Source organism: Notolepis coatsorum, assembly GCF_963971535.1.
Source record: "Notolepis coatsorum genome assembly, chromosome: 16".
NCBI lineage: Eukaryota > Metazoa > Chordata > Actinopteri > Aulopiformes > Paralepididae > Notolepis > Notolepis coatsorum.
Window position 1 is genome coordinate 3,307,327 of NC_140180.1, and position 12,974 is coordinate 3,320,300.

Sequence of the window (12,974 nt, forward strand, 5' to 3'; positions counted from 1 at the left end):
TCTCTCTCTCTCTCTTGGGGGGGGGGGACACACACACCCCAAAATCTGACCAATGAGTGACAGTTTGCTCTTGCGTGCATTTGTTTTGATCCGCTATTAACACAACCGTGTGAACACAAACGAACTAAAGAACAAGTGCAACATTGTATCATTATAGTCCCTGTGTCTCCCTGAATCGGAACAAAGCAAACGAACTACAGGTGTGAAAACGCCCTAATTACTGTTGTCCTGCTTTTGGACTTTTTGCATCTGGTCACCCTAGGTGTGTCGTGCAAAGTTCAAATGGCTGAGCCTGTTTACCCACATTTTATGTAAATTAAACCGTAGTCTAGAGATACCAGTAGTGGTTAGTTTAGTGAGAAAAGTTTGTTTGGAATTTTAGTTCTACATGCACCATGTCGGACTCGGACAATCCTCATGTTACCCTAAGCTGTTACCGTCTGCTGTTATTTCTGGCTCCCATTGTGATGGACGCATGGGCGGTTGTGTCTTACTACCAAGAAGAGGACTACTATTGCATGTGGGTCCTATTGTTGTTCCTGATCGGCTCCTCCATCATCGGACAGGTCTACAGTTGGCAGTTTTATCGCGATGATGACTACAAGACACAGACCACATTTGTGAGTCTCACTCAAGACTCACTCAAGACTCTCCATGTGTTTCAAATGGGAGTCTACCTCAGGTCGGTACGCTTTGTTTACTTTCTATTGGCATCCTGTGCTCACAGTAAGTTCAAGTTTAGTTTTATTAACACATATAATGTACATTTTACAGTGGAATGCTTGGTTCTGTATGAGCCTCCTGAGATTGTGCTTCATACAGTAAAAAAGTATAATAAAGAATAAAGAGTAGTGTAATAACAAAGCCAACTAAAGCGTAATTTCATATCTTAACATTGTTTTCATCCATACTATAGTTTAAAGACATGCAATTACGTAACTAGCGGTCGAGCAGCATCATTTATTTTTATTTATTCGTACATGGAATTACCACAGTCCAACAGTACATATTCATTATAATGAATATGAATAACGATGGGATTTCTTCTTGTACTGCACCATCTTCTCAAAAGAAATTGGTGTGTGTGTGTGTGTATTGCTTTGTATACTTTTGAAGAAAAGTACTGAGACTCGTGACGTCTCCTCCTAGGTATGCCGGTGTCGTGGAAGTCGACTTGCGTAACTTCTTCACAAAGAAGGGCGCCCTGGACGTGGACCTGGACGCCCTGAGCCAAGACCTTGGGTTGCTGCAGCTCATAGAGAACTTCACAATGAGCGCCCCGCTGTTGGTTCTGGTCCTCACCGTCATGATCCAGAGAGGCGAGGTGGGGCTTCTTACATGTATGTATTACCGGTACGCCTCAAAACGGCATTGTGTTTGTGTAGTCAAGGAGGTTAAAAGGAGTTCACAGGCTGTCAGATCCCTTATAGCACATGTGTAGTTTAGCCCCTATCAGTACATATTTATAAATGTGGACGTATACTATTCCAAAGCCACAACTTAATATTCCACAGGGTCACTTTACCAAAAAAGAATGCTTTATTTTGTACATAATCTCACACATCCCACCAGTGATGTCATCAGCGACATAATGTCCCGGACATTGAATCCTTGTGTTGTATTAAGTACAGCACCATGAAATGATGTAGAGGAAAAAATAGCAATACCTTGTCTTATAGGGACTGCTACCATATAATTTCATCAAGCTGTAATTAACAATACAAGGATTCAATGTCCCCGATGACATTACTGGTGACCATATTCAAACTATTTTACTCAATAAATTTCAAACTACAGTCAGGTCCATACATATTTTGACATTGTCACAATTTTCAGAATTTTGGCTCTGTACACCAAAATGGATTTTAAATTAAACAAGTAAGTGCAGACTTTAAAGGGGAACTATCTTACTATTTCTTACACTATTTGGGCAATTTTACACAATTCCTGTGAGTCTATGGAACACATCTGTAAGGTTTATAAAAAAAAATCATTGTTTTGTATTTCTAATCTAGTACTCTAGAGCAGCATTTTCTGCACTTCCAGATTCCAAGCTGTTTTTGGCTCCGCCCATACTCGCAATGCGCTTTGAGTGACAGTCACCCACAGTCTACACTGGCTTTGGGGGGAGAGATAGAGAGGGAGACTAATTAATTTCGCCACGGGACAATGCATTGGTAACTTGTTTCAAATGACAATATATACCCCCGTGAATATTATTGCACGGATCGGAATACGCGTGGGAGCATGCGCTATGATATTTTGCAACAGGTTGGCGGTGATACAAGCGAGTGCTGTGATACGAGAGAGAGCGAGAGAGAGAACGAGCAAGTGAGAGAGAGAGATGCTCCGGGAGCACGCGTGTTTCCCCCCACACACACGCAATCGCGAGTGTGTGTAAATGCTCCGAGACGAGTCGCACCGTATGAGAGCCTCTCTCTCCCTCTATCTGTCTGTCTCTCTCTCCCTCTCTCTCTCTTTTTGAGGAAGTGACAGGGAAACCGCTTCGCATTATTTCCACTTGCTCCGGTGTTGAGCAAATTGTTGATTGTGGGCGGTGGCTACAACCACAGAAGGAGCTGAGGTATGCAGATCAGAATCCTTACACGTCACAGGTACGCTAAATTCAGAATGGCTTAGTTCACTGGGGGAGGAACGTGTCTCATCTGAACTGGAGGAATGCGCAAAAATTTGAATTTGAGACATAGACAGTGTTGGTACAACCCCACATTGCTAGAAAACAATGCTAAACACTGGAAAAGGCCATTTATAAGATAGTTCCCCTTTAACCTTTAATTTGAGGGTACTGTATTTACATCCAAATCAGGTGAACAGTGTAGGAATTACAACAATTTATACACATGCACCCCCCTTTTTAAGGGACCAAAAGTAATTGGACAAACTAACAATCCATAAATAAAATGGTCACTTTTAATACTTGGTTGCAACTCCTTTGCAGTCGATAACAGCCTGAAGTCTGGAACCCATATACTACATCACCAGACACTGGGTTTTGTCCCTGGTGATGCCCTGGTGACTGTCTTCAGTTCCTGCTGGTTCTTGGGGCATTTTCCCTTACATTTTGTCTTCAGCAAGTGAAATGCATGCTCAATTGGATTCAGGTCAGGTGATTGACTTGGCCATTGCATAACATTCCACTTCTTTGCCTTAGGCGAGACACCCCAGGTGAATAGGCAAATATACTTTTTTTGTTGATTTTGAGATTTTGTTATATTTTGCTTCCTAAACATGTCTTCTATGAAACTAGTGACAATAAAACGTCAATAACACACATTTAGTTGTTTATTTGACCTCATTTTGCCTTATTGCATCCATAAATGTGCACATATTTAATGGGGAAGTGCCTCATTTGCATATATAAACATAAAATTCAGAAAACTTGCAATATATTTTTTCTTAGTTTATATGTACATAACAAACTGGGAAAGTTTCATAGTGATATCTATTCAAATATTTGTTTGCCTATTAGGGGGTACTACACTGTACTACACTGTTTGTAGCCTGTGTGTAGTTCTGTTCAGTTCAATAACATCATTATTATTATTATTATTCAGTTATCAGGCATGTGTTTAGGTTGTCTATTACTAATGGTTTGATTAGGTATTGTGTTTGTAAATATCTGTTTAAAAAAAAAAGTATGGCATTTTACAATACAGAACTTTGAAGGCGTTTTCCCAAAAATGAGTTTTAAGAGTTTTTCCTCATACTCTGAGCCAGAAATCTCCACTTCAGTAGCACTCACATACACCAAACCTTCCAGTTCTATTCATATCTATGTTCTGAAGGTATTTACAGAAGGGTTTGTTGATATCGCATTCATACCCTGATTTATATCACATTTTATTCCTAAAAACATGGCGAAATATGGAATTTTACCATAAAAATGGACTGAATGGAGTATTTTCTGATTTATGCAGTGATAAAAAGAGATATCCAAAATCCCCTCTGTAATAACCTTTGGCTCTAATATGTCAACAAAATTAAACTATAATTTTGAAAATGGCTTTATCCAATGTTCAGATTTCTGTCCTGGAATTATATGCAAATTAGTGCATATTTAAGTAGATTATGCCTCATTTGCATATTTAAACATACAATTTCAGAAAACTTGTAATACAAAAAAGTCTTGTCTTAATATAAGTAATCAACTGTGGAAGTTTCATTGTGATATATATTAGTTAAATGTTTTACCCTATTCACCTGTAGTGTCTCCCCTTAAAAAACTTGTTGGTTGCTTTCACAGTATGCTTTGGGTCATTGTCCATCTGCACTATGAAGCACCATCCAATGAGTTCTGAAGCATTTGGCTGAATATGAGCAGATAATATTGCCCGAAACACTTCAGAATTCATCCTGCAATTGTCAGCAGTCACATCATTAATAAATACAAGGGAACCAGCTCCATTGGCAGCTATACATGCCCACGCCATAACACTACCACCACCATGCTTCACTGATGAGGTGGTATGCTTTCGATCATGAGCAGTTCCTTTCCTTCTCCATACTCTTCTCTTCCCATCATGCTGGTACAAGTTGATCTTTGTCTCAGCTGTCCCTAAAGTGTTGTTCCAGAACTGTACATGCTTTTTTTCTTTAGATACTTTATTATTATAATTTTCTTTTACTAACTCTACTTTGACACAGATACGTCTTTTGGTGTTGCTGAGCTCATCAGTGGGTTCTTTCTTTTTGAGAATGTACCAAACAGTTGATTTGACCACACCTAATGTTTTTCTTATCTCTCTCGTGGGTTTTATTTCGTTTTTGGCTTGCTTCACTGATAGTACCGGATCTCCTCTCTGGTAAACAAGAATACCCTGAAGACTCTTAGGAGCACTCATTCAAGGGTACTACGACTATGCTTGCACCTCATGGTACCAAAGCACCTCAAAGGCGCTAAAAACAAAATTACAAACATCACAAAACAAACTGGTCAGACTACTGCTTGACCTTACTCCTAGAACCCACCTCACCCCTGCCCACTTTGACAACCTAGGATGGCTTAGAGTAGACGACAGAGTACAGCAACTTGCAATGGGCCTGGTCTACAAGATACACTACACCACTAAGGTACCCATGTACATGTCAAAATACTTCCCAAAGGTCAGTGAATACCATGAACACAACACCAGAGGGAGCTCCACAAATCATGTTAAACCCAGATTCGGCTCAAACAAGGGACTAAACACGTTTAGCAATTATGCAACAACAATGTAGAATGCCCTACCCACAGCTGTAAAGGAATGTGAATCACTACCCACCTTCAAAACCTCTCTAAAAGAGCACCTACGGGAGACTGCAATTCAAAACTGGCCAAACCCCACCCCCTTCAATGTACAGTTTCTTCCCCCTCAAATGTATATACTCTCAAATGTATATAATGTATATACTCTCTTTTTAGAAACTCTGTCTATTAATCAGAGTTTCCAACGCCAGGGTATATATGACAGGCGTTGTACTCTTAAACAGTACTGTATATTTGTAGATCTGGTATGTCATAAATGTCTGGATGTAACAGTACTGTCTATCTGTATGTCATATTATGTTATGATGAATTGAAAATGGGGGACCCTGATGTAAACAAGACGAAAGTCTTTCTCTGGTCTGCATCCCCTTAACAATTGTGTGTATTGAGCCGTACTGTATTGTACCCATTCTGCAATCTGTTTGATTGATTGAAAATCTACAATTTTCAATCAATCAATCAATTGTCCAATTACTTTTGGTCCCTTAAAAAGGAGGAGGCATATATAGGCAAAACCTGATTTGGATGTAAATACTCTCAAATTAAAGCACTTAAAGCACATCTTGATTGTTTAATTTCAAATCCAGTGTTGTGGTGTACCGAGCCAAAATTGAGAACAATTTCCAAATATTTATGGATTGTAATTAATGTGTCCAAAACCTTTTAGAATTTTTCATGCAAAATAAATCAGCAGTTTTTTTTGGTGAAGTGCCCCTTTTAATGTTACCTTGCTGTGAAATGACTACTACTTTGTGTTGTAATGTAATGATTAATGGTCTAGTTTTTCAACGTCTGTGGCATGATACTAGGCTGAGAGTTTTCATACGGAAGATGTCAGAACAGTGTCATAAGTTAAAGCTCAATGGGTTATCCAGATATTTTTTTACATTTTTTACATTGAAATGTCCTGACCTCTCTGTGGTCTAACAAACATGCAGGTAACAAACATGAGGCGTTATCAGCCTAGTATCGTGCCACAGAAGTTAATATTGTGGGAAAACTAGACCATTAATCATGAAATTACAACTGCTACAACGCTACAAAAAGTAGTAGTAATTTCACAGCAAGGTCATTGACCACTGAGAGATCAATCTATGGACGCCATAACAAACCACAGTAGCTTGGGTACTGCGTCCGTCCAAATTCCAAAGCCACGATAGGGACTAGGTGCAGCTAGAACTAGTCTGTGGCGCGCTACCCCTTTGCTTTGGCACCACAATATTGCCCGTGTCCCATAGACCACTGCAACACTTCCAGTATTCTGAAATCATGGGAGAGAGAGAGCGGGGGGAGAAAATGAATGAATGTGGATGAGAGCCTTGCCATTAAGTGGTTGTAGCTACGGCTGTGGGGGTGCTGGAGACATGATCCAATAGACGTTTATACGCCTGAGTGTCCTGAACATGGAGAGACCAATCCCAAGTTGATCGGCACTTTCTCGGCTGAGCTATAGTCACTTTTCCACACCTATTCCCGTACTCTGCATGCACAGATTGATCAACCTAGATCTCTGGACAATCCAGAGAGACTCCGTGGGCAATCTGTGCATGCAGAGTTCGGGTGTAGGTGCGGAAAAGTGACTATAGACTATACTATAGTGACTATTAGTCTTTGTTTAGGGAAGGAAATCGAGATCACTGAAAAGCCAATCAAGTTTATGCCATTTTGGAGCTAGAAAGTAACCACCGATTGTACTATACATACTGTAGGAGCATCTCCTAGGTTCAACGTGGGCTCACTTTGCCTCACACAATTTGTAACACAAGAAGCCAATTTAATAGTGAATTCTTGTACCGGATTTGAAAATGGGGGACCCTGATGTAAACAAGACGAAAGTCTTTCTCTGGTCTGCATCCCCTTAACAATTGTATGTATTGAGCTGTACTGTACTGTACCCATTCTGCAATCTGTTAATAAAGTTTTCAATCAATCAATCAATCTCTCTTCTCCTCAGTGTTACAGGCAGCCGCTTCAGCATCGGTCATCGCCAGTGGTGTGAGTCAGTACCATCGCAATCTGCGCTCCTTCCTGCCGGACAAGAAGAAGCAGATGGCCTATTCGTCGTTGGTCTACTACCTCTGGAACCTGCTGCTGATCGCCGCCCGCATTGCCGCCCTCAGTCTTTTCGCCTCCGTCCTGCCCTGTTTCATCTTTGCCCACTTCCTGTGTTCCTGGATGATCCTGTTCCTCGCCGCCTGGTGGTTGCAGACAAACTTCATGGAAAACGTGGGTGGAGAGTGGCTCAACCGGGCCACCGTAGGCCTTATCTGGTATTTCAGCTGGTTCAAGGCGGTGGATGGACGGACGAGGTCCTGGTCTAGGCTGTACCACGCCGGGATGATGCTGGATCTGGTGCTGCTGTGTGGTCTGTGGTGTTGGCGGAGCTACATGTACTGTGAACTGCCGCAGCCCCACTACACCTTTATAGTTAGTTCTGTAATCATTGCAGTCTATGGTATCGGTCTTGCATGTAAAGTAATGTATTACAGGTTATGTCATCCAAAGATGACGAACGATCCAAAGTGTGATAAGAGGGTGGACTGGCTAGTCGAACACACTGATTCATTCATTCAGATGATGTCAATGTATGAAACGGACGATATAGAGACAGAGGTCCGCAGCATGCCTGCGAGAGGGTCCAAAAGAATGAAGAAGTTGTCGGAGAACTTTTACTCCTGACCCGCATCACTTGACAGCCTCGAGACACAAAGGGGAAGATGAAGGTGACTGAGTCATACAGGCTTGTGTGGATAGAGATGCTTGAAATGTTTGGCGCTTTGTGCAGCTTTTTGACAAAGAACGATGTGAAGCATGCCAAGCTAATTCAGTGCCAAGTAGGACATGGCTTTATATAGTCCTGTTTGTAATTAATCACTCCTTGACGCCAAAATAAAATGTTTACCTTCATTCTCAAATAAAATTCTTATTTCAATACAGGAGTTGTAGTGCTATTTTTGGACGTGAGGGAGCACACAATCAATCAATACAATGTATTTGTATAGCACATTTTAAACATGACACTTGTCAACCGACATGCTTTACAGTGGGTCACGTAGCAAAACAAATTGAAAGTACTCCTAAAGTATAAATAAACAGAAAATAAACAACCAACAGACAAACAAAGAAACAGAACAACACACAAACAAACAATGCAAGAGTCAGAGTGAGTCAGGGAAGGCTAAGGAATATAGGTGAGTTTTGAGCTTAGATTAAAAGACTCGATGGAGGGGGTAGATTTGATGGACGTGGGGATGCTGGTCCAGAGGTCAGGGGCTGCGATAGCAAAAGCACGCCCCCCCCCCCCACCCCCCCCCCTAGACTTGAAGTTGGACCTACGGGTGGTTAGGAGACCCTTATCAGCAGATCTGAGGGCCCTGATGTTGGTATAGGGCAGGGGTCAGGAACCGTTTTGACTGGGAGAGCCATAAAAGCCAAATATTTCTAAATATATTTCATTGAGAGCCATATAGTATTTTTAACGTATAATAAATTAAATATGTCTTACTTTTAATGCGACTTCTGGTGTTGCATGGTTTTGCTGATGGCCTTGTAATCTGGTTCATACGTGCTGAGGTTGAGCTTCATGCAGGCGTTGAGGCTTCCATCAGTTAAACGTGAGCGTAGGTTGGTCTTAATGTTCCTCATATGCGAGAATGACTGCCCACATGCATATGTAGAGCCAAACATGGTCAATATACGGCAATACTCACGCTGCATTGTGTGGTATGTCACAGGAAGCTCGTTCCAAGTTTTAAGAATCAGCTGGTCTTCAGGTTGAAGATTTTTAATTTCTGTCCACTTGTGTTCCCTCGCCAGCTCTGCTCGCTATATCTTCAGCTACAGATACTATTAGCTGTATCTTCAAAACTAATTTCTGTTTACTTTAAAATGACACAGTATTATTAAGAAATATCACAAGTATTAAAAAAAAAAAAAAAAAAAAATGTTACTCAAAAATGTCTGGGAGCCATATGCTGTCACCAGAAGAGCCATATATGGCTCGCGAGCCATAGGTTCCCGACCCCTGGGGGTGAGGAGGTCTGATAAAAGGGGGCCTTACCATTAAGAGCTTTGTAGACGAATAGGAGAACTTTGAATTATATCCTGTAGTCGTGTAATGAAGGGAGGCAAGAACAGGGGTAATATGAGCTCTCTTCCAAGTACTGTGGGGTAACTGTAGGCGGGCTATGGTCGACTTATTAAGCCCCAGGTGCAGGGAGTTACAGTAATCTAGTCGTGAAGATATGAAGGCGTGAATGACTCAAGGTCTGAGGGGGAGAGTGAGTATGGCCTTGATCCTAGCTGTGGACCGAAGCTGGAAAAAACACTGAACTAGGGCAGACAGGTTACCCAGGCTGCTGGCGATGACACTGGTTTGGTTTGGGGGGCCGAAAAGGAGGATTTCACATTTAGAATAATTTAGTTTGTAGGAAATGTTGTGCCATCCAGCATTTTATGTCATAGACAGGATCGGAGGCTGTCAAGACTGGACTTGTCACTGGGTTTCATGGGGAGATAGACCCGAGTGTCGTCCCGCATAACAATGGAAGGAGATAGTGTTTTTGAATGACTAAACCAAGGGGCAGCATATACAGAGAAAATAGAATAGGGCCAAGGATGGAGCCTTGTGGGACCCTGCAGGAGAGAGGCAGAGGGAGAGGAGCCATTTCCGATGTTGACAGAAGCTTAGGTAGGAGGTGAACCGCACAGTTCCTACATTTGGTTTATTATTTGAAAATACTCCCCCACCCCCACCCTTCACTATACACCCCGCTGACAGAATTTTACAGGAGACTAATGCTAAGGAATAATGTATGTATGTAAGGAAGTGATAAGAACCTTAAACTGCTTCTGCCATAATATGTATTTTCTATTCACTTTTATATTACATGTTCATTGTCCATAAAAAGATAATTTGTGTTAAACCTATGTACGTACAGGCTATGGATGTACATTTTCATAAGGAAGCAAATTTTAAAACTATACTTGTTGTCGTGGCGGTATATCCCCAGAACGCCCCCAATCCTCAATGACACATTTTGACCACACCCCTAATAATACATATTATACAAATATACAATTTCCGTTACTGTACGACAAATGGGTCAGGAGATGCGCTCATTTTAAAATTGAGTTTGGCCAAATGGTGGCGCTAGAGCAAAGGTCATGGGGTCACCAAAATCAACAGCGTTGTTCCGCTAGAGGTCACGAATATTCACAGAAAAGTTTAAAAGATTGGAATGAAAACTATTTGAGTTATCGCAGTAAAACGAAGAATCTGCAGACGTGGTAGCGGTGGAAGTGATGGGTGGTAGCTAATACAATCTGTTATACTGCTAGTATAGATCTCTGCAACACTTCTGGTATTCTGAAATCATGGGAGAGTGGGGGGAGAAAATGAATGAATGTGGATGAAAGACTTACCATTAGGTGGTTGTAGCTGTGGGGGTGCGGGAGACATGATCCAATAGACTTGTATACGCCTGGCCTGAGTCTGCTGAACACGGAGAGGCCAGTCCCAAGTCGATCGGCACTTTCTCAGCCGAGCTATAGTCACTTTCCCGCACCTACTCCCGAACTCTGCATGCGCAGATTGATCAACCTAGATCTCTGGACAATCTGTGGCAGACTCCATGGGCAATCTCCATGTTCAGGAGACTCAGGGGTATAAAAGTCTATTGGATCATGTCTCCAGCGCCCCCCCCACAGCTGTAGCTACAACCACTTAATGTCGAGGCTCTCATCCACATTCATTCATATGATTTCAGAATACCGGAAGTGTTGCGTTGGTCTAGATTCAGAGCCCTATCAAGAAGGGGGCATAGGTCACAGTGTTATCCTGTCTTTATGTTACATACAGTTATGCCAAATATTAATAAGGTATTATAAATTTTTTTATTGTTAACTAAGTAAAAAAAATATCAATATAAGTCTAGTAATGTATGAATTAGTAAATAAAATATAGTATGTTCTGATGAGTAAATAGGGGTGGGATTAAATAAGTGTATGCTTCTTCCCACTCCTTTTCAAATATGTAAATGAATAAAAAAATATATATATTTAGTTTGACTTTTTTGTTTGTTTTTTGTTATTTTTAATTTTGCATATATGTAGCAGGTATATATAAAATATACTGTTATGTATTCCACAAAGAATCCCTCCCTCACGTTTTATTATTATTATTATTATTATTATTATTATTATTTTTATTCTCAAAGTCTTTTATTTTGAAATCGTCACTTCCTCCCGAAGTGACGTATTTACTTTGGTGCGCGCCTCTTCCCGTTCAGTCTGGCCTGAATGAGGAAGAGGTAGGAGTTGCTCAGTATTTCTAAAACATATCTTTGGTTTAAAAGAACGTATTGATGGTTTACTATTGTAAATAAGTTGCCGGGCAAATGAACCGGGGTGTATGTAATGGTATCTAAGCAATAATGAACAGTTGTGCACTTTTTGTAAAGGAATTTAACTGTGGTGACGATCTCTTGTATGACACATGCTGATTGAGTTAGTAGTATGGATGAGCAGGTTGTGTAGGCCTCGTCCTGACAGTGTGACATATTTCCCTCATTGCAGCCTGTGAACTGGAGCCACCTAGTGGACAAGAAGTAATGCCATATTCTTCTTGTTTGTTTTGCTCCCAGGTAAATTAATGAATCCTATTGTTTATCTTGTATTATCTTATTGTATTGTTTCATTATAAATGTGTTATTTCAATGTTTGATTAAAAATGGTGTTCAGTCTGGCCTGAATGAGGAAGAGCCTGTGAACTGGAGCCACCTAGTGGACAAGAAGTAATGCCATATTCTTCTTGTTTGTTTTGCTCCCAGAAATAAACATTGAATGGGCCGCAACCTGTCTCTTCACTTCACATGCACGACGACATTCAAGAGGGTGGCCTTAGACCAGCTACATATACATTTATTATTTGAACGGCTTAAGGCGATATATGTACTTGATGTTTGTTTGGTATGTTGCATATTTGAAATAAACTTCAATCAAATCAAATTAAATCAAAATGTTACCCTGTGTTTATGTCACCCTGTCTTTATGTCACCCTGTCTTTATGTCACCCTGTCTTTATGTCACCCTGTCTTTGTTACCCTGTCTTTATGTCACCCTGTCTTTATGTCACCCTGTCTTTATGTTACCCTGTCTTTATGTCACCCTGTCTTTATGTCACCCTGTCTTTATGTCACCCTGTCTTTATGTCACCCTGTCTTTATGTCACCCTGTCTTTATGTCACCCTGTCTTTATGTCACCCTGTCTTTATGTTACTGTCTTTATGTTACTGTCTTTATGTCACCCTGTCTTTATGTCACCCTGTCTTTATGTTACCCTGTCTTTATGTTACCCTGTCTTTATGTTACTGTCTTTATGTTGCCCTGTCTTTATGTCACCCTGTCTTTATGTCACCCTGTCTTTATGTCACCCTGTCTTTATGTCACCCTGTCTTTATGTCACCCTGTCTTTATGTCACCCTGTCTTTATGTCACCCTGTCTTTATGTTACTGTCTTTATGTTACTGTCTTTATGTCACCCTGTCTTTATGTCACCCTGTCTTTATGTTACCCTGTCTTTATGTTACCCTGTCTTTATGTTACTGTCTTTATGTTACCCTGTCTTTATGTCACCCTGTCTTTATGTCACCCTGTCTTTATGTCACCCTGTCTTTATGTCACCCTGTCTTTATGTCACCCTGTCTTT

At 40.9% G+C, this 12,974-nt stretch overlaps 1 protein-coding gene across 1 annotated transcript; it reads left to right on the forward strand.

Moving 5' to 3' along the window:
* Nucleotides 1–395: 395 nt before the first annotated feature.
* LOC311242416 (XK-related protein 8-like) lies at nt 396–11,878 on the forward strand (the record flags this gene model as incomplete). The annotated part of the gene is made up of 4 exons (XM_084331379.1): nt 396–682; nt 1,150–1,340; nt 7,221–7,618; nt 11,843–11,878. 4 exons carry the CDS (start codon nt 396–398, stop codon nt 11,876–11,878), a joined length of 912 nt encoding a protein of 303 aa, XP_084187505.1.
* Nucleotides 11,879–12,974: the final 1,096 nt, after the last annotated feature.